Raw genomic sequence first — 22729 nt, 5'->3', positions numbered from 1 at the left:
TTGGTTTAGATATAAAAGACAAACGATGTTGCAAGGCGAGCAGACAGGACCAAATTGCCCCTATCATCCTCACCCGCATTCTTTACACATGTGCCACAGATGCCTTGATCTGAGAGAAGTTCTAGGGGTTCCATTACAATTGTTCTTAGACCAACTATTCCAGAGAAGACAATCCAAGGCTCAACACAACTAGACAGTGCCATTTCGAATGTTAGAGCCTGCCTAGCTGTCTGCAGTCTCTCCACAGGAAGAATATGCAGGAAAACATTTTATGCCAGATGCTGTGCTTGTAGCTAATGCAAAGGCAAAGAGAACATCATCCTATCCTCAAGAAAAGCAGAGTGACAGTATTAGAAATCCATTCACTACTCCATCACCGGTGTCTCTATCACTAGAATAGTAAAAATGATAGTTGCATTTAGGGAGTTTCATACAATTATTATAGCATGGATATGTTACAATTGTACATTTTTAGTGTGCCTTTCTTGAAAAATTTCAACACAATGATTAAAACTGTGCAGACTGACTAGGATTCACTTAACCCCTCATTGTCTCTTTACTCATGTCTAACATTGAGGGTTTTTTTTATGATTTCAACTTTTATTTTCGATTCAAGGGCCACATATGTAGGTTTATTACTTAGGAATATTGTGTGTTGCTGAGGTTTGGGGTACAAATGATCCTGGCACCCAAATAATGAACATAGTATCCAGTGGGTAGCTTTTCAGCCCTTGAACCCCTCCCTACCTTCTCCCCCTATTAGTTCCCAGTGTCTACTGTTGCCATCTTTATGTACATGTATACCCAGTAACATGGGGATATTCGTAGTACCTCTCTCATTGGGTTATTGTGGGAATTAAATAAGAAAATACATGAAAAATGAGAAAATGGTGCCTTGTATACTTAGCAGTCAACATTTTAGTAGATATTATTATCTATTACCTTTTATTTATTATTCATTTATTTATTTATTTATTTTACTTTCAACATCTCCAGCCCAAAAGGAACAGTTTAAAGAGGAATTCAGACTCAGAGGTCAAGTTCCGAGTTCAAGTTTCTATCACTTTAAAAGTAGCAGAATCAACATGAGAATCCAGATAGCTTGCCTCCCACACCAACCACCGCCTCACATAGTCTAAGCTGCAGAAAAACCTGACTCAAAAGTTATCTCAGACAGAATCTTTTTTCATTTATTTCCTTCCCAGACGTTTCATTCTAAAGCAATCTCACAATGCTGATTGTTTTGAAACCTCCCTCCATTGCTCCTGCTTCACCTCCTCCAAGAAAGGGCAGTGCTATTCAAGGACTTTATCACAGGGAGGGAGGCACCAGCAATAACAATTAAAAATGCTTTTGTTAGCATTGCTTCATTGTAGACATGTCTCATCTGAAGTAATTATCTGATATGCTATTTTTTTCCCTTTGCATTGGGGTTAATTCGTTTCTTAATTAATTCCCCTTCTTTCATGTGTTTATTTGGAAACTACTCTAGTGAAAGATAAGAACTTACCATCAGGACCACTGTTCACAAGGCAATAGATGGTCCATGCTCTGAACCAGGCTTACACTGCAGGTCAGGTGTCTATGATGGAGGTCATGCAATGAAAAGCAAAGAATACAGACATTCAGACATTCCTAAGATAGCAGCGGTGTTTTATGCTATGATTATAGATTAATAGGTAAACTTTTGAAATAGGACTCCTGACACTTCTGGTTAAACCTACGATATTTTGCCTTAATGACGCAAAGTTCTCTTTCCAAATTACCGTTAAATATGTGCCTTTTTTGTGGATTGATATGTACAATTTCAGTATTTCAATATGGAAAGAGCAACTGCTGGCAGTTTATAATAAGGAAGGTCCATGGATCTCATGTAGTATGAGTACTTCTACTGATCTATGGAAAATTCAGTGGAAAATTCACAGATTACCTTTCTAATTAGTGGACTTTGGGAATTTAAGAATAGTGTTCCAAAAACACCTGCAGTTAAACTCCAAACAAACGATACTCCAGGAGGTTTATCAGTGGGACTTTGAACACTAAAACTGTAGTGTGACTATTTTTGACAACACCACCTGGTATATTGTGGAAATCTCTTTGTTATTAGTAACAAAGTTTTGATTCTTGCCAACACTTTGGCTTCACATTCCAATAAAGTGAACTGCAATACAGGGGAGAATTCAATAGAAGCAACACCTTCAAAAATTATATTTTAAACATAGACCACATTTCCTTGCCAAGCGGTCAGAATGGCAAAGCATCTTGACAGATTTGCCATCACTTAATAGGGTTGAATTGTCAGGGTGTTTACCCAAGGGACTAGCAGTTTTTTCCCAGGCACAGTGCCTCCAATTTGGGTAGATACCATAAGGTTCACAAATGAGGCCTCATAGAATGCAAACCAGGCAATTAAGCTTTTCCAATATGGAAAACAGATGTGGTTGAACAAATGAACTGAAATTTGTTCTGAATTTCTCAATAAAAAGTAAATTCCATCTAAATAAAAATATACACGTGCATTAAGTCTACATTACCTACATTTACAAAGTAGTTTTAAGAAAGATTATTTATACAAGATTTAAAGGAATGTAACATCACACAATATACCCACGTAACAAATATGAACATGTATCTTCTTGCGCTAAAATTAAATTAAATTAAAAAGTAAAAGAAAGTAACAATAAATGCAGGTTGGTACCATCCAGAAAATTTCAACTGTTACCAATGGCTATAACTGACTCTCAGCTCTTATTTTTACGTTAAATAAATATTTTTTGTATTATCTTTTCTAAGATGCTTCTAGGAATTTAAAAGTTCTTCATCTTTCCTAGAGACCTTTCTCCAACAACCATTATTATTTATGACCTGCTTTTTTCCAGGAAGGATTCAAGGTGACCTGTAATGACACAAAGAGGAGAACAAATAAAAACATGAGTACTTGGGTAATTACTACCAATGAAATAAAATGGTTTTAAGTAGGCTCCATTTGTTTTAAAGCTCCAATCTTTATATTTATATTATCAACTTACTCAGCATTATTGAGATGACATCGTTCCTAGCTTTCAAGAACCCATAGCCTAAGTCAGAATGACTAGTTTGTTCATCTGATTGCCCTTCCCTGACTCATTCCTTTCAAGTTGGATATCATCCACTGTGTCTTTTTAAAACATAACTTTGGTCATGTCGTTTCCTTAATAAAAAATTTAATAGCTTTTTATCTCTTAAAGAACAAAGTTCAAAATACTTATAATGCATATAAAATCCTAAGTGGTTTAACCACCATCCTTCTATCCTTCTTTACCTTCTACTAATCCCTGTGAGGCACTGGGTACCCTGAAAATAGGGAACTACCTGATACTATTAAAGCAAATATGTACTTTCTCATCTTTGTCTTCGTGTTCTCTCTTCTATGTAAAAACCTCCTTTCCTCTTCCTCTGCCTGGAAAACTTCCACTTATTCTTCAACATCAAGCCTATATGTTACCTCTACATGGAGGTCTGTGATGACTCATCTGAGTGTAATTAGTTGCTCTTCACCTGTGTTTTTGTATAAGTTTGTATACATACATATCTTAAAATTTTATCCTTCACTATGTTTCTTTGTCTCCCATCAAATTACGCCTTCCTGGAGGACTGTAGGGGTACATTGCTCATCCAGAAAAAGAAAACTAGATTTTAGAATAGTGCCTTGTATAATCGACATCAGTCAAAGTTTGCTGAATGAGTGACTATGAATTAGCTATTATCACGCTCTCTATTGCTTATTGAGCATTTACTATGTGCCCATCGGTGACTTAAGTGCTTCATATGTTTTCATGTAATCTTTACATAACTTCCTAAACCACAGATTACTATCCTTTCCTTTTGACAGATGAAATTGCAGCTTAAGGAGTTAAAATAACTAGCTGAAGGTCACACAGCTAGTGAAAGGAGGAGCTGAGATTCCAATGCTGGCCTGTCTGATTCCAACCCTGTGCACTGTTTGCTTCCTTTGCTTCAATACCATTTACGTCTTTTGTGTCTGACAGCTCTATTGAAGTAAAGAGCAGTTAATAAGAAAACAATGAATAACACAATTCTGTTTGCTACAATATGGTGAATATAACTTTGCCCTAAATTATTGCCCCAAGACCTCAAGAGTAAATGATAATCATTTAAGGAAATATTAGGCTATAGCCCTCAGCTATCCCCAAGCGTACCCAACAGCTTTTGTCCTTTGGTTAACAACTGACAAAGATTGGCATGCTTTTTGTTATTGATAAGGCCATATTTTTTGTATTATTCTTATACAAGTGACTTCAGGGACCACAGAAAAATATAGATTAGTTCAACTTGTGGCTCTGTTAAAACTTCAAGAGACATTGTCAAAAATCAATACCTGAGGCACTAAAGAATGTGTTTCTAACAAGTCTTTTGATGTCAAGTCACCCTGGAAGTCAGGTTTTCGCAGGTGTTGCTGGCAAACACAAACACACTTGACACCCAATATGACATAGACTTTCTGATCCTGTTGTTAGGAACTGGAACACGAACCACTTCACTTCTGCGATTTCTCCTGAAAACTAATGCATAGGGGAAAAGGGCAGCAAAGAGCAGATGCAGACTAATTCAGTGGGCAAAATACCTTCTTGTTTGTCTTGTAAGTATCTGCTAAATCTGGATGGAAAGAAAGTTACTCCAGAGATAGTTCGTTGTTAGTGAGGGAACAAGCTAGGTATTTGAATATGGAGTAGCATTGTGATGGTGAGAAATGACATGTCTTATAATACCAGTCTCCTGAAATGATAGGATTCGAGGAATCCTTTGTGGTCTGCATATCATTTCAGCCTAAATGATGAGTCATGAAAATACCAAAATGAATAACCTTACTATTTAAGAAGTCCTTCAGTTTCAAATGAAGAAAATAAAAGTGGATGACAATCTTGGTTACAAACCACAGCAATTGAGCGCAATGATTTCCAGAGAGACTTGGGATGGAAAGCAGAGTGACTTTGAGCCATTTTTGAAGGTTTCCACTATGATTAGGGGTCCTTTGTTTGGAATGTCCACGTGAAATCATTGGTACTGAGCCATGCTGTTGAATGGTGATAACCAATATGGATCTTTGACTCAAGTGTTTTGGGGGCCCATGGCACATTGGAGTTGTTGACTTCTTCAGATTATACTGCGTACACTGGTATTTGCTATACTTCACTATACGATTTCTTAAATCAACATTAATTCCTGGTCTTGGGATGGGCATCAATTGTTTTCATGCAAAATATTCCCAGATGTGCTACAGGTAATGTGGTCAAAACAAAACAAAACAAAACAGGTTACTAATCCTTTTAGCAATAACAATATGATTGGCCTCCTTTATGGGCAGATAACTCAGCTGATGTGAACAGCTCGAATTTCTCAGGCAGTTTTGTCAACTATATACCACCCCCAGTTCCAGTTTAAAATACAGGCCAATCTGGGATTTTGTACAGCTAATGATGCAACTTGAACAAGCTGAATAGGAGCGACACTAAGGTCTCTAAACATCACAACTTCTAGAACTTGTTTTTATGTAATAACCTGTGCTGTGAGGTAACAGATGGTTCAAAGTGCAGCAACTCAATGATCCTCTTCCAGGCACATATATAAGCATTTAATTAAAAGAACTAAACAAACCATTCAGTACTGCATGTGTGACAAAGCAATTAAAGGTGTAGACTTATTGTTAGAAAACAGCCCCAAAGAGATAGGTGAACAGCAGAGAATAAACATGAAGGTTATTATCAAGTCTCCTGATTATAGGACAGTAGCAATGGTTTATTTTTTAAATGTATATAGTTCAGCTCTGTAAATAGCATTCTTCTTGGAAGTGGGCATTTGATGCCTCTTTGCCATCTGGAATTTTTGTAGCTAAGTATAGATTCTCATAAAAACTATTTATTATTGTTCACTTTAATGTATTAGTACAAATTCAGAAGCCAATAACTGTAAAACTTCTGAAAATAATTCTCATGGCAAAAAAAAAAAACACTTTTGTGGGAAACCTATTTCTACCAGATTCTACATGTCTACAGTCCTTTTGTCTTCTGTTGAAAAAAAATATTTGGCATTGTGTCAGCATAGAAGGCACAAAGCTCTGTTTGAAATTGATACATCACGAAATTGATACACCTGAGTAGAAATAGTAAACGAGGAACTGATGTGGGGGCTCGCAAATGACTGATATTTTCCAGTTCACATCCTCTTTTTTCAGAACACAAAAAGAATAGAGTAAACTGCCTGAGATCTTTCTCATAGCTTATATTCTTTTGCTCCCATGATCATAGCATATTTCATGATAAGCAATGCACAACACGTGATAAATCAACACACAGAAATAGAAGAACACTATGTCAATGTAATAAAAAGCCGTATATTAAAAATTCACAGCTAATGTCACACTCAGTGGTAAAAGACTGAAAGTTTATATTCAACATAATATGGAAAGTTCCAACCCCTAGTACCTTAGAATGTGACTTGGTTGAAAAATGGTGTCATTGCCTATGTACTTAGGTTAGGATGAGGTCATACTGAAGTAGAGTAGGTTCCTAATTCAATATGACTGGTATTCTTACACAAAAGCAAAATTTGGATACACACACACACACACACACACAAACATACACACACACTCATCATTGAAATAAAGCATGGCACCTGGGATCCTAAAAAGAAGGCTCCATGGCTTGTTAGAAAAGATCAGGAGAAAATAAAACTTCCAAATAAATTAGTATTGAACTAAAAATTCCCGTCAGTGAATGAGTATGGCTTGGATGCCTACAGTAGCATCATTCCACAACTGGCTATTGATTGTGGGAAAAAAATAAAGTTTTAAACATTCGCAAAGCAAGAATAAGTGAGCAAGTGGTGTTAATTGATTCCTGAGAGTCTAAATCAATTCCTTGTCTTATGTGTCATCTCATTTTAATTAAAAAAGAATACGATTAGTTAAGGATCCACACTGCACAATAAAATTGTTTCTCAGTCATACTTTAGAGTAGCTTCATATTGCCTGCTGGTGGTCAGCTTCCCCCCATGTGTGCACGTGCACACGTGCACACACACACATAAACCCATCATTATAATTGGAAAATGTTACATGGTAGAGCAGCAAAATATCAATTCACTCATCAATCCATTTAACAAATATTATGGAGCACCTCTATACTCTGTGAGGCATTGAGAATTCAGAGATTAACAAGAGTTCTCACTCCAGTGGAGAATTTAGTGAATAATCTAGAAATCACCATATATTTTCATTAGTACCATGAGAGAAACACATGAGGGAAAGAAAGAGGTTCAGAGAATGGGCATACAAGTCATTCTGAAGTCAGGCATTAAGAATGGTTCCTTAGAGAAGAAGCCCTTGAATGGATTAGCTGAGCAGACAAGTAGTAAAGGTCATTCTAGACAGAAGGAACATCATAGTATGTCAGAGTTTCTCCATAAAGTTGAGTTTATTTGGAAGAAAAAAAAATTGGGAAAATGGTGGCAGATATTTAATAACATTTAACAATGGTTTGTTGGACAACTACTGCAAGTAAAGCCTATTTTAAATTACACCAGCTTACAACTACAACAATGGAAAAAAGACAAAAATACTAATTTTATAACATCACACCTGCTGGCAAACATAATTGTATCTGGCCAAGTCCAGCATTTCTTCTTGAGCAAAATTAGTCACATCTGTGACTTGATAGTCTGCAGTGAAAACACTGCAACACCTAAGTCCTGGATAAATTCAAACCACCAAGAAAATGGGTACCTCATAGTATTTGAACATTGAAAATCAAATGACAGTACATGCTACATATGGAAAGAGCTTCTGCTAAACATCACTTACTTGCATGCAGACTCTCAGGCCCAATGGGTTCTGCTATAAGGTCATTGAGTTTCTCACATAAATCATAAAGCCAAATCTGACACTGATATTTATAGCTTGAAGCTTTCATTCCTCACATGGAAATTTCCCAGTAGATTCTTAGACTATCGTTGTTATCTCTGTTGATGGCCAGTCAGTAAACAAATGTTTATGGAGTCACCACAAAGCACAGACTGACAAATGAAAAGCATACTTTTGATAGCAAGGGATGATTGGTCATGGTCCTCCAATAAAGGAGTTTATGGCTTCAGAACAGAAAACAGACAAACGTTATAACCTGAAATATATCATTGCATCATTATAGTGAGAGGAATCCATTACGAGCTTGGATTGCAGAATGTACTGAAGAAATAGGACAAAAGTGAGTGGTCCCAGAATACCTACCACTCACGGGTTCCTTAGTAAGCTCTCTGTGCACCCTTTACCTTCGTTTCTCAAGCTATAAAATGGGATAACGGTAGTATCTACATCATAAGAATGCCATGAGGATTAAATAAGAAAATACATCTGCAACAATTAGAACAGTAGCTGGCACAAAAATATTAGGACTATTGAAAATACTAGGGATCTTTAAAAGGCTTCCCCAAAAAAGCCTTGCCCAAAAAAGGTAGTCTGAAAACAGTAACTTAGAGAATAGGAAAACTGAAATAGCTCTTCTTTGTTCACTTTTGAGGAATTCTGAATTGGAATCTAAACAGGATAAACCACTTACTAATAATTCTTTGACTTTAGCCACCCTTAGATTTCTGGCACTTGCTGAACTGCAATATTGAATTTTGCATTTATAATCTCATTTTTTCTAGTTATTTCTTCTTTCTTCACCTGTGTAATTTTAACTTAAACTCAGCAATTTACATCTCTTCCTATATAATATCACCTTGTTTCCAGAGAGGGAGCCTAGTCCTCTGAGAAAATCAAGAGACTAAGCTCTAATCCTAGCCTTTCTGCCTATTGGTTGTCTAAATTCTTTTTTAATTTAAACAGATTTATTTATTCACTTAATAATCAAGAAATCCATTCCATATTATCCTTATGAAAAATAGCTACATTGCCCAACCCTAAACATAAAAATTGAAAAAAGTAATGTGTTTTACATTTTTGCAAATCTCTCTAATCTGCAAATACTGATGCCCTGGCATCAGTATTTTTTAAGCTGTTTTGGTGATTTCAGCATGCATCCAAGTTTAAGCACCAGTGATATAAGTCTGCTGTCCTTCACATTCCTATGGTGTATTAAATGAAAGACGTATGACATCTGACTTAAAAGAATACATTTGGATTCTCACATTGATTTCTACATTCAATTTCTTTGGATATATTGCTTTATTTCAAGGACATGAAGAAAAACTTTTACAGATATGTAACTGGAAAATGGAGAAGTATTTTAATAGTCTTTTCAGAGAACTGTGAATAGTCTTCTTTGATACTACACCAAATTTCAACAAGTGGTGGTTCCTTACAGGTTAATTGCTGTGGAATCTAGAAACATATCATTGTGCTTATCATACTCTGTTACATTAAAATCTATTGGTTTATCTTGCACATTGAATGAAACTTTAACCCATTCATGATCTTCTATCATGTATCAATCGTTTAGAAAATGTTGATTCATTGTTTTGAATATTAACATATCATTATCTACTATCAAAAAAACACTTTTTTAAATATTTCCATTGATCCTTTCAGAAATGTTTTTAAGTATGAGGAAGCAGCCAAGCTCACAGTGGCAGATGCAACTTCTAATTTTCACTTATAAGATGAAATTTTGTTATTGGCAACAAACAAAGGAAAATTGTCAGTTGTTTTCCCTAAAGGGAGAGTCTTACTTTGTTCATTTTTGAGGAAATATCTACCAAATACCCAAGTTTAAACAACCATAATTTTTCTGGCCATCACACTTTCAAGTAAAAAATACTGTTCCAAAAAAAAAAAGAAAGAGAAAAAAAAGTCTATGCTGGTTTAGCTCACAACGCAAACAACAGCATAAGTGCTTTTCCCCAAGACAAGAATTGTACTTCAATGTGCAGCAGAGTACTTTACACATACTTCTTATTTCATCACCCAGCATATGTAAATGATACATACTCAAGGTTCAAAGTTTAATAAAATTAATATCTCTTACTGCTTCACTGAGGGAATTTTTCAACAAAACTGATTTTTTTACTGTGTGTGGCAGTGAAAAATACAATGTTCCTGTAAAAATTGGCATTGCAGCCTTGCTTCATGCTAAGGCACCAGCGCTTTTATCCACCATTGATTTTGCGCCATCAGTACAAATGTCAACATAGTCAAAAAGAAATCTAGTGCCTCCATGTTATTATGAAAAGTTTTATTTTCATATTATTATGAAAATAAATTATGGACTCCCTGAAAGGACTTTCCTGAAGTCTGTAAAACACAGTTTGAGAACTACTGATCTAAGTCATTGGTTCTCAAACTTGGCTGCCTATTAGAGTCACCTGAGAAGATGTTTTAAATATTGATGCTCAGGCCACATCTTTGACTAATGAAATCAAAATCTCTGGGTACAGGGCCCTGGCATCAATATTTTTTAAGCTGTTTTGGTGATTTCAGCATGCATCCAAGTTTAAGCACCAGTGATATAAGTCTGCTGTCCTTCGCATTCCTATGGTGTATTAAATGAAAGAGGTATGACAGCTCTGAGACCCCAGGAAGCACCAGCAGGTTCAGTTCAGAATACTGTAGGTATAGGGTGGCATCTATGCAGAATCCCAAAGGATAATTTTCATGCCTGGATTCCCAGTCTTTGGCCCATTTATCATCACTGTTGCTAAATACAGTAGCATGTGTTATAGAAGAATGCATAAAGCACTGGCCAAGGATTCAAGCTGAGTACTCTACAGCTAACTCTAATATTTATTAGCTTTGTGGTTTGGCCAAAATACTTAGCTTCTTTGCTTCCTTACACTAAAAATGGTGATGATAATAACAACATCTATTCTCAGTGGGTGGTTAGGAGGATTAAATGAGCAAATATATGGAAACTCTTACAACAGTTCTTGGCACACTGGAAGCACTAAATGTCAGCCATTAATACTATCCACTGAAATGTAACTTTCAGTGATACATCAAAAGTGCCTATCAGACAATAAGCACTTCTTGAATAAACGAATGCAGAAACATCACAATTAGAGCAAAGGAATCATGTCATGAAGCCTGGCTTTATCACTTACTGTGTTCACTTGATAAGCTATGTAAACTTTCTGAGTTTCAGCCTTATCCATACTTTACCCTGTGCGCTTCTGTTTCCTCACATATAAAACAAAAGGTTTAGATCATCTTCACGGTTTCTTTCATCTCTACAATGTAATGATCTTATTGCTTATTTATATTTTTTTCAATGGCATTCATACAAATTAAATTTTATTTGGCCACTATGAATATAAGAAATATGACTTTATATAAGACTTATATAAAGACTTGGAAGACATATAAGACTTTCTTCCAAGCTGCTGTCTTTGAGTATATTTAACTGTATTATCCAACTCCTATCACTTTCTCTTTTCCACAAGAGTCCAAGTAATGTCACCAATAACTTATTGAAGTCATGGTCCTCCAGGCTGCAACTCTTCCTTATATAATATTGAAAAGATGGCCCCCTCGTAAAATATACTGTTATTAAACCCATGCTGATTCCTAGTACTTTCCTCATTCAGTTCTAAGTGTTTCCATGTTCTCTGTTAGCAAACTTTGTTCTAGAAGATTACCAAAGCACATCATGCTTATTTATTTATATTTTTTCATGATTTATATATCCCAAATTTGTCCTTCCTCCTCCCCTTTCACCCTCTGGGAGTCCTCCCATTATGTGTTTTTCAAGGATTATTGATAGTGATTTCAAAACGTAATCTGCAATTTCTTCCAGAATTCATTACTGTGGACAAACTCCATCCATCTGATTATGGGTTTGTGGGTTTGTGTTTTTTTTTTTTTTTTTTTTTTTTTTTTTTTTTTTTTTTTGTATTCTCTCCTAATTTTGAGTGTGGTAACATTTTCACATTATCTGTGCTACCATTTCCATGTTAGAAACCATTCCCAATGGAGAGAATGAGAAAGCAAGAGGGATGGAGCAGCATCTTTCTTTTATTCATATAGAACCAACTTTTCCATCTGATGATTCTATATCTTCCTGCCACATCTTCTCCTGAAACATAATTTCAAATCAAAACAATAGCAATGACAAAAATCACGTTGATGCATTTTCACATTCTGTGCTTTAGTGTCCCTTATTTTTACAGGCTGATGTCAATCTTTTATGTTGTATATGGGGACGCCCCCAACCTACATACAGACAGCACCCATTCTGTGTTGCTAGTTCTAACACCAAAATTCCTAAAAACGTAACCTAGTACCCAGGGGATTCTTTAGAGTTTTCATCTTCTCTTTCTTGTTGAGACTATTCTGTATTGTAGGAATTATTTTTTAAGTCCTCCTGTATTCCATTTTAGAGTCTTAATTTATGTGAAGCATATCTCTTTTAAAGTATTTTTTTCCAAAGCATATATAACTACATCCTGTTTTTCCTTCCTCCACTCTATCTAATAATAACATAATTGGGTAACTTTCTTCCAAAATTTTACATTACTTCTCCATTCTAAAACATTTTTTCTTTTATCATTCAAAATGATGTCCAGTGTAGGAGTTCCTTTATTTCTTTATGCTTTCTCAGAGAAACCATATGGCCAGTAAAGTAAGTCAAGAATATACCAGAACCAAGTTTAGACAAATGAGACAGGAACCCAGTTAACAACTACCTGGATATTCCCCAACCCTAGTTTTAAATTTGTATTAAAAAGAAAGTTCCTGCTAACAGCAACTAGGTAGTCTATGGTGTATACCATAATATTGCTTCTGTTCCTCTTATTCTTTCTACCTGGATGCCTTTCTGTATTTGAAGGCTCAGGTTTATAGTCACACAGTAGAAGGTAGAGAGGAAGCTGTCAGGGGATAGCCATAGTACTTGAAGTCAAAACACCTGGTTTTACACCTTGATTTCACCCACACATTCTAACCATATGACTATGAACAAGTTTCTTCACCTAGCAGAACTGTTTTTGCATATCTAAAATAGAAATAATATCCACCATAAAGTTATTGTGACTATCAAAAGAACAAAATATGTTTGTGTGTGTGTGTGTGTGTGTGTGTGTGTGTGTGTGTGTGTACATACCCAGTACATTGGTACCTGGCTTTACAACAGAATAAACACATTTTTTAAATGAATAAACCAAAGTAATATTCTTCTGTACAGATAAGGCTGGGGTGGATGAGAAAGAGAAAGGAGAGAGACTTATAACCTACTGCCTCTCATGGTATTTACTTTTAAGCATTTTAACCCTTATAATCTAAATAAACTAATTTTAGAAGGAGCAGCTCACTGTGATAAAATTACTTCAACACTTCACTCCATCATTCATTTGTATAACATGTGTTTCTAATGTAACTCTGAATATCAGAAGTTTGACTATATTATCACCCCATACTATTCAATATAGGTGATACAATTCAGATAATACTTATTGTGTTCCAATCTCATGTTTCAACTCACTAAATGTGCGGTTTTTTTGTTTGTTTGTCTGTTTTTAATTTGAGACGGAATCTCACTCTGTCACCCAGGCTAGAGTGCAGTGGCCGGATCTCAGCTCACTGCAAGCTCCGCCTCCTGGGTTTACGCCATTCTCCTGCCTCAGCCTCCCCAGTAGCTGAAACTACAGGCGCCCGCCACCTCCCGGCTAGTTTTTTGTATTTTTTTTTTTTAGTAGAGACGGGGTTTCACCGTGTTAGCCAGGATAGTCTCGATCTCCTGACCTCGTAATCCGCCCATCTCGGCTTCCCAATGTGCTGGGATTACAGGCTTGAGCTACCGCGCCCGGCCTGTGCCTCCTTTTTCTAGAGTCGATTGTGGTATCCTCATTAAACACACACGCACAGAGGAACATAAAATTATTCTTAAAATGCTGGCAATAGTTGTTTTATTCTAGCCCACAGCCTTCCCCAAAGCTACAGCTTTGAATGCAGAGAATCTTTTCCACATTGCTGTTATTTTATGGCTAGTTCGTTCTCTTGCAAAGCCTCCCTTGATTGTAAATTATTCTCATACATCCTGGAGAGTTAGACATGAAGCCTATCATTGAAAAACAAGAACTTTTTTTTTTTTAATTTTTTAGCAGCTTCTCATTACTCCTACCCCTATGGGAGAGGAAATTTCAGCAGTTTAGGATCGTTTCACTGTGATTCTTCGCTGCCAGAAAATAATGTCCAGATATTTTTTAGGTCCTTTCATTCTCTGTCTCCCTGAGGGGTTCAGGTCCTGATTAATATAACTTGAAGATGAGAAAATTATTGTATCAAGAAGAGATGGCCTCTCCAGTGCTAGCCAGAAACCTCTTAACAAAGTCAAGCTATTGCACAGACAGCGCTCCTATTACCAAGCCTTCCATAGTGGTACATAAATCCAGTGGAAGCCAGGCACTCATTCTAGAAGTAATGACAGTACCTGTTTAGTGACACCTGCCACTTCAATCAGGTTGAGTGAAGCAATATCCCTATGCCTAAATAAGTCAGTATAGGCCATTTTGTCCAGAGTCTCCTAGTCCTGAGAAGGGAAGAAATAAATAATATATTAGCCTTTACCCCTTCATCCACCCATTCACCTCCATTCCCCCAGATTCAAGAATACTAAATGCAAGAAAGATTTGGGGTTTTAATTTTGCATTATATTATGTGTTAAGCCCTGGATTTCTAGCTGTTTTATTTGTGGTTGAGAGGTAGCAGGATTGGAAAAGATACAGAAATATTTTTGATAGCTCTGGGCTATATCTAGTGTTGATTTTAATAGCAGGCCAGATATTCAAGAACATGCTGTGTAGCTGTGTATGAACTTGGCTGTTGGTTTCTCTTGCCAGATGAAATTATGATTAATCAGGGCTCAGATGTCAGTTGTTTTATATTGCTTGTGCTCTTTGCTAACAGCTGCCTATTTCAAGCTGTACTTCCTACATGTCAAATATAAACGTGAAACCACAATCTCCAAAAGGAAAAATTTCAAAGTACTAATATTCATGCCAATGTAGATAAAGCATACTGTAATATTCAATGTCATTTCTGATTAAAATCCACTTAGTATGTTACATAATTTAACTTAAGTCAGTATAGAGAAAGAACTCTCCTACACGAGGTAGCCAGGAGAAATTCTTTTTAAAACCTTATTATTCGGTATGCATATAATCTGTTTAGATATTTGTAAATATATATCTCTGCAAATACTCTATGCATAAAATGCTCCTCAATAAACAAATGTCACTTTCCTTTTTATTCTACAATAAATAAAAACAATAAATATGTTGATAGGTCAATTATAAAAAATTTAAATATTTGATTCAGATTTAGGTTTAAATACTTGGAAGTAAGGTGGTCTGTTCTTGACAAGGTCCTCAATACCTTTTTATTTGATTTGTTTACTCAAAAATGACAGAAGAATATAATTCTGTATGATTTCTTTTCACATAGTCCAAGCAGAAAAATATTTTAAAAAGAAAAAGAAAGTAAAGAAAATATTGGTCAAGATTTTCAGGAGTTTAGAAAAGTGTATGCCTAAAATGTTGGGAGGTGGACTAAATATAATTGATTTTTTTTTTTTTTTTTTTTTTTTTTTTTTTAACCTATATGATAAATTTCTATACTGTACTGCCCATGTGGCATGCAGTTTCCAAATTAAACTCTTTCAGAGACTGCTGTTTTTAGCAAAAGAGGGGGAAGTGAGAATTAGACAACACCCTTGCTCTTTCTATACAAGTGCAGTCAAAAATCGAGTTTGGCCAATTCACTGTAGTTCATTGCTTGAACTATAGCAGGATCCCAGAAACTTAAAGCAACCTGAGAGCCCCTGAACAGGTTTATCCTAGTCTAGAGTCTAGCACAGAGTATAGAAGAGAGTGTGGTGCCCTTCTCATTTCTCTCCTCTGTCCTTTCCTGATGCACACACTACCTGTGTGAGACCTGCTTCCCAGTGTCCGAAATACAGAATCCAAGGAAGCATCTGGTATTCATCTCGAGAACTATCAGAAAAAAATGTAGCCATCTAGAGTAGAGGGGGAAAGGGAGTCAGTAAAATGTGTGGATGCTATTATTCATTTTCATGTCGTCACTTACCTCTGGGTTTCTAACAAAGGTCCTTCTTCTCCCTCCCCCAGGTGGCAAACCTGCTGCGGCTCTTCCAGATCCCTCAGATCAGCTATGCATCCACCAGCGCCAAACTCAGTGACAAGTCGCGCTATGATTATTTTGCCAGGACCGTGCCCCCCGACTTCTACCAGGCCAAAGCCATGGCTGAAATCCTGCGCTTCTTCAACTGGACCTACGTTTCCACAGTGGCCTCTGAGGGTGACTACGGGGAGACAGGGATCGAGGCCTTCGAGCAGGAAGCCCGCCTGCGCAACATCTGCATCGCTACAGCGGAGAAGGTGGGCCGCTCCAACATCCGCAAGTCCTACGACAGCGTGATCCGAGAACTGCTGCAGAAGCCCAACGCGCGCGTCGTGGTCCTCTTCATGCGCAGCGACGACTCGCGGGAGCTCATTGCCGCCGCCAGCCGCGCCAACGCCTCCTTCACCTGGGTGGCCAGCGACGGCTGGGGTGCGCAGGAGAGCATCATCAAGGGCAGCGAGCATGTGGCCTACGGCGCCATCACCCTGGAGCTGGCCTCGCAGCCTGTCCGCCAGTTCGACCGCTACTTCCAGAGCCTCAACCCCTACAACAACCACCGCAATCCCTGGTTCCGGGACTTCTGGGAGCAAAAGTTCCAGTGCAGCCTCCAGAACAAGCGCAACCACAGGCGCGTCTGCGACAAGCACCTGGCCATCGACAGCAGCAACTACGAGCAAGAGTCCAAGATCATGTTCGTGGTTAACGCGGTGTATGCCATGGCCCACGCTTTGCACAAAATGCAGCGCACCCTCTGTCCCAACACTACCAAGCTTTGTGATGCTATGAAGATCCTGGATGGGAAGAAGTTGTACAAGGATTACTTGCTGAAAATCAACTTCACAGGTAAGCCAACAGCCTTTAAACATCTTCTCAGGTGCTTACAGGTGAAATCAAATAGGAATCAAATGCCTCTGTGCCCAACTCAGAAATAATTGTTTCAGAGCCATAAAAAGGGTTCAAACTGTTAACCAAATATTCCAGGATGCAATAGGATGGTTCTCTAATATTCTTACTCATTTCTGAATGAACGTCTCGGCTGGTAAACGACATGGCAACGAAAGGGGCCTCGGGTGGGTCTGACAGCCCACTGTGGTAGCTCCCTAGATTAGGACCAGGCTAGATTTGAGTTCTTTGTTGTTGTTGGCTGCAGGATTATGGCATGTGTGATATGGGCATTTAATCTTCTTTAGCAGAATTGGCAACTCTCTAGGGAACATGAACTTCCAAGCCTTCCTTGTGGGTGATTTGAGCAAAGGAATCTCATAACTTTCACAGTGGGTGAGAGAGAGAGAGAGAGAGAGAGAGAGAGAGAGAGAGAGAAATAGTCACTGATCTCCCAGAGCCTAATTAGGGACAAAATAGAAAAGATACTCAGACCACAGTAATTTCTAGGCATTCAGTTTCTTTTTCTGCTATACTAAAACGTTTATATATTATTAATAGTTGGGGATTTTCTCAAAATATGAAATGAAACTCTTTTTCTGGAAGCTTGAGTATAAGCAGGTTGAAGACTAATGGAAGTCATTCTGATACAATAGTGAACATCATACAAAGGTGTATTCAAAGTGACTTTTGCTGCCTCTTTATTTATTTCTAAATACAGTCTAAATATTTCTCTAACTCTAGCATTGCATTGAATACATTACTACATAAAAAGCACAAAATCTTTAGGTCTACATTCTCTACTAGGGTACATGGGATATCTGCTTATTAAAGCACTTGTTCTGGGAACTGTAGCTTAATCCCAAATCATAAAATAGTAAGTAATATTTGGGGGCACAAAGATTTTGATACCAAAAAATTACAGTGATAAAATGCTTTCATCAGCCTAAATTACTAATACCTCTCATGCCACTCATGCATCGCTCCAGTCTGCACAATGTCTAGTCTGCTTCCATGGAATTATCATCCAAGACGTGAAAGTTTATAGGTTCAACTCATACTACCATTGGCGCAAATGGCAGTTCTCACATCTCCCTTATAAGTGGTCACTCAGAAGTCAAGTGGTCTATGAAATCACAGGTAGTAATGAAAAAAGACCTCATGACCATTGGCTTCTATTCCATAATTCTTACCTGCAAGGCAGCCTTGAAAATAAGCACAAAAAAATTACCAGCCTGCATGTTGCATAACTTCTTTACTTTCCCCAGAGAGGGCCAAAAGTGGTCAAAATCAATTATGTCAGTAATTCCTCCAATTCATCTGATGGATACCACTTCTTATCATTAGAATGACTGCTAAAAGTGGTAAAGATTAAACTTTCTCTGTGCCCTGTATTCCCATAAGTGTATTTCATATAGAAATAACAAATAAATAAGTAAATAAATAAATAGAGTAATAAATCAGCATTCATCTTCAAATCCCAGGTCAGTTCCTATTGACATCTCTAAAAAGTGAGAATGGACCTTGGTGTCAGTAAAAAAAGAATATCTTTACTCTAAAAATAAATGAACTCTCAGGTATTCATAAAAGCCATCTGCAATGCACTTAATACTTAAAGATGAATAAGAATTCAGCACATACTCCCCATCAGACTACCCTTCAGGATATTATTTGTCTTTACTGACCACATATATTAATTAACTTTGTTATTCTAGTTCATTTCTTACTTTTTAGTATGCAAATATACAAATATATTCACTCATCAGCAGCTAAAATAAAAGGAACTCTTAGAATTCAGAAAGCCTTTGCAAGGTGTTTTATGTAACCAAAACATGTTCCTTCATTCCAGTGACTTCTTGGGTCTTAAAAGGCAAAGAAAAGTAAAGAAATAAGGGCATTATTTGGATAAACAAAACAAAAGTATCTTCTTTTTGTCTATCTTGTTCAATTACTCGTTTCAAGTCTACCATTCAGTTTGGCTGTGCAAACCTGACCACAAAGTGCTATTTTAGCCTTCTCAATTTGTCAGACATTACCAGTCATTCTCCATCTCTGAAGAGAGTAGGAGGGTGAAAAACAGATTTAAACCACATAAAAGAGAGGGAATTTAGACCAGCCACAAGGTAAATATTCTTAGCAGTGAGAATTGGACAAGAAAATACATTACTAAGGGAGGATACCACAATGCTAAGTTAGCTAACTAGTACATTTTAAAAATAAGTCAAAGAACTGACTATAATAATAGAATGCAGATTTCAGTTTACAGTAACCTGTATATGACTAAATATATGTATATTTTTAACTTAGAACTAGGTAAAAGATTATAAGTATGTATGCATTATTACTGCTTTAAGCTTGAGATGCACTATGGAATATTTTTTCCTAGCTATTGAAAAGCAGATTTGTTTTACTTTTTTTCTGAAACAGTATCGTTGTTTTTCTAACTTGAATATTGTGGCAATAAACTAGGCACAATACTACACACTTAGCAGACACTAAACAATCTGTTAATCTGTTCAATTAGGCTGAAAAAGTCTTCTTCTGGCCATTTGCATGTACTCAATATATTTACTTCAAGATTCTTCTGACAAGGGACACTTTTAGCCAATTCCCCAATAGCTCTCATCATTATAGGATTAAAAAACTAGGCCTCCTGAGAATTTTAAAATAGATTAAAATACTTCCTGGTACTCAGATGTGTTCCCACTAGCTAGTTCCAGCATTGGTCAACATGGATCTTATTTGAAGCTAACCCAATTTAAATATTCCTTTTGAAAAACAGATTTTTAGAGCTATGCCTTGCTAAAAATTATTCTAAATAGTAATCTCTCCTGGCATAGGAGCTAACCACTGCCCAGGTCTCTAGGTTCATTTCCTGCTGTATGCTCCACATTCACTCTTCCTTCCATTAACACTGCTTGCAGTGACCCAAACATGCCATGCCTCTATTTTTGCCTGCATACTTCCTGTGAATGCTATTTCTTTATCTAGAAGACTCTCTCTCCACCCCCACCTGCCTTATCTGGCATCTTCAGTTATTCCTGTGTCTCTTCGAGATTCAATTTAATTGATAGTTCCTTTAGGAATCATTCCTATACTTCCCAAACTGAGATAAATGCCCCTTCTTATTCCCATATCCATCTGGGATTTTGCCTTCCTTCATACTTTATATCCAATCCACCAAAATCTCTTGTTGGCGCTACCTTCAAAATAGATCCAGAATCTGATGACTTATCATCATCTCAACTGCTACCACCCTGGTCCACACCACCATCTCTAGCCTATATTTCTGTGATAGCCTCCTAATTGATTTATTGTTGCCTACCTCCAACCTAGACAATCTATTACCTGCATAATAACCAGGATGCCCTATTAAAATCTAAGTCAAAGTCCTTCCTCTACCCAAAACCACTTGAGTTCCCTTGTTTCACTCATAGTGAAAGTCAACATCCTTACAATGTCCTGCACGACCCCCCTGCTCTGCCCCTACCTATCCTGACTGCTCTCCTTTCCTAACCTTTTACTCTCTTTCTTTCTCACGTCACTCCAGCCACCCTTGTTTCCAACATTAGGGCTTTTCCATTGCCAGTTCTCTCTGCCTATATTGCCCCTACCGCAGATATTTCTGTGGTTAATCCATTCCCTACTTCTTTCAAGTCTTCATTTAAATGTTATCTTCTCAGTGAGACCTACTCTGGCCATTTTTAACAGCGCAATGCATTACCCTCAATGCCCACTACAGATGCCCCTATTTCCCTTGTAACCTGCTCTACCTTTTGTTTTTTTACCCCATGACGTTTTCCCCTTCCGTCATACTACATCATCTATTACTTTCGTATTTATTCTTTATTGTTTGATCCTCACACTAGAATATAAGCTCCACAAAAACAGAAATCATTATCAATTTCGTTCACAATGCATCCCAAGCATGATAGGCATTCAGTAAATATTTGTTGATTTTGAATAGCACTTAACACCCAAACTTATGTTTTCTTCTCTATCTTTATTACTAGATTGTGGGCTCTCTCAAGGCATGATACATATATTTCATCTCTGATCTCAAATACTCAGCATGGTTTCTGGCATAGAGCAGACATTGTGTAAATGTTTACTAAAGGAGTGAGAAATTATAAAAAGCAATCAATCAATTGATTTATAATATGATTGCTTTGGAAACATTTTAACGTATAAATTTTATTAACAAATGAATGTCAAGAAAGAAAAGTGTCATGACTTCTAGAGTGACTTGCTTTTACCTAAGTACTCTCCTTTAGTTATATTCTATCATTTCATTTGAGATAAATGTAACCAAATATCATTAAAGCTGGAAGAGACCCATCACTGTTTTACAGATGAATCCCAAGAATTGAAAGTGATTTGCCCAAGGTCAGTCAGCTGGTTAGCAACAGGGGCCAGGTGAAATTCATGTCACCTGACCCAGTGCTGTTTTTGTATGTGCACAAGGACTGTTGGAAATTGATGTATTTGATCCCAAACATCTACCACAGTTTCTGATCCATTCTAAATATTAATGAAATGCTGTTGACAGAATGAAAGATAATCAATAGGTTTGTAATATGTTCCCTTTTCTTATTTCTTTTTAACATACCTTTAATGCTCCTGGTCCACTTTTTCAGTTGACGCAAAGGTGGTTGATCAAACAGCCAAACTTTGAATGCTAAGTCTTGGATTCCAAACCTTAGTATATTTAAAAATAAATAAAGTTTCAAATCATGTTCAGTAAAATTGTTTCTGAACAATTTAATTGTTCAGTAAAATTATTTCCATGTGTAAGTCATGTCATCCAGAATCCTTAAGTAAATATTTAAATGAGAATTATGTTTGGTGTCATGTGAATTTTCAAACTTAATTTGAGTAAAATTTCATGAGTTTATGATGTAAAAGAAAGTTTAAACTATGCAATACAGTTAAGGAAAAGGAAGTAGAGAGGTCTGTGAAACATCTAAAGAAATGGGATATCACTTGATTATGTTCACAGTACAGTACATTCTCTCTCACTTTTTATTCTGAGACCAGTTCCAGAAAGTCGAATAGAATCAAATCATAGAGTTACAAAAGGCCTTCCTCAAAGATGAGCTTATCCCTACTTCTCACTTGACAGAGGTGAAAATTCAGGATGTCAGCATTATTATCTTCACTTACTGAAGCACACAAAAGTGAACTCAACTGTCAGAGTGATGTGGTAACTGGAGTATACCCAGTTTGAAAGAAAAAAAAAAAGAGCTTCCATTTGCTAAACATAACTGCCAGAAGTGCCCCAAGACACATCCAATGTCACGTAGGCATTATCTCAGGAATAACATTTATGCCATTCCTCTCTGCAATTCTCAGGGTTAGGCTAAACTGTTTGAGAATGGAGATACTTAGAACGTAACACAAAAGAAAATTCATCCAAGTTCACATAACGAATAGGTGACAGAGTAAACTGCCAAGGTCCTGATTTAGTCATTCATTCCAAGGATACGTTTAGATGTCATGCTAGGACCTGAGGACCCAACAGTAAATAAGACAGATGCATTTCCTGCTTCATAGAGCTTACACCAGCATTTAACTACCAAAAACAATTCTAAGGTATAAAAGCATGATTATTATAGCCTATAATGTTAGGTTGTTGCCCTAGGATTTTTGTTCTGCTTTGGTTTGGATTGGGAAATTATAATGTATCTTATGCCCAGAAAAGATCTAGGATCCCTGAAGAAA

At 36.9% G+C, this 22729-nt stretch overlaps 1 protein-coding gene across 3 annotated transcripts in view; it reads left to right on the top strand.

Annotated features, from left to right (window-relative positions):
• The window catches only part of GRM3 (glutamate receptor, metabotropic 3), a 243256-nt gene that overhangs the window by 149102 nt on the left and 71425 nt on the right, over window positions 1-22729 (top strand). For 2 of the 3 annotated variants that reach the window (XM_011996059.1, XM_011996058.1), the window contains one exon: window positions 16114-16969. The exons of the other annotated variant lie outside the window; for it this stretch is intronic. In XM_011996059.1, coding sequence (XP_011851449.1) covers window positions 16114-16969 — 856 coding nt within the window. The remainder of the gene's footprint in view (window positions 1-16113; window positions 16970-22729) is intronic. 3 annotated transcript variants of the gene reach the window in all.

Source organism: Mandrillus leucophaeus, unplaced genomic scaffold (genome assembly GCF_000951045.1).
Source record: "Mandrillus leucophaeus isolate KB7577 unplaced genomic scaffold, Mleu.le_1.0 Scaffold50, whole genome shotgun sequence".
NCBI classification, from domain to species: domain Eukaryota; kingdom Metazoa; phylum Chordata; class Mammalia; order Primates; family Cercopithecidae; genus Mandrillus; species Mandrillus leucophaeus.
Note: the sequence above shows the minus strand (reverse complement) of the source record. Positions and strands in the feature narration are given on the sequence as shown.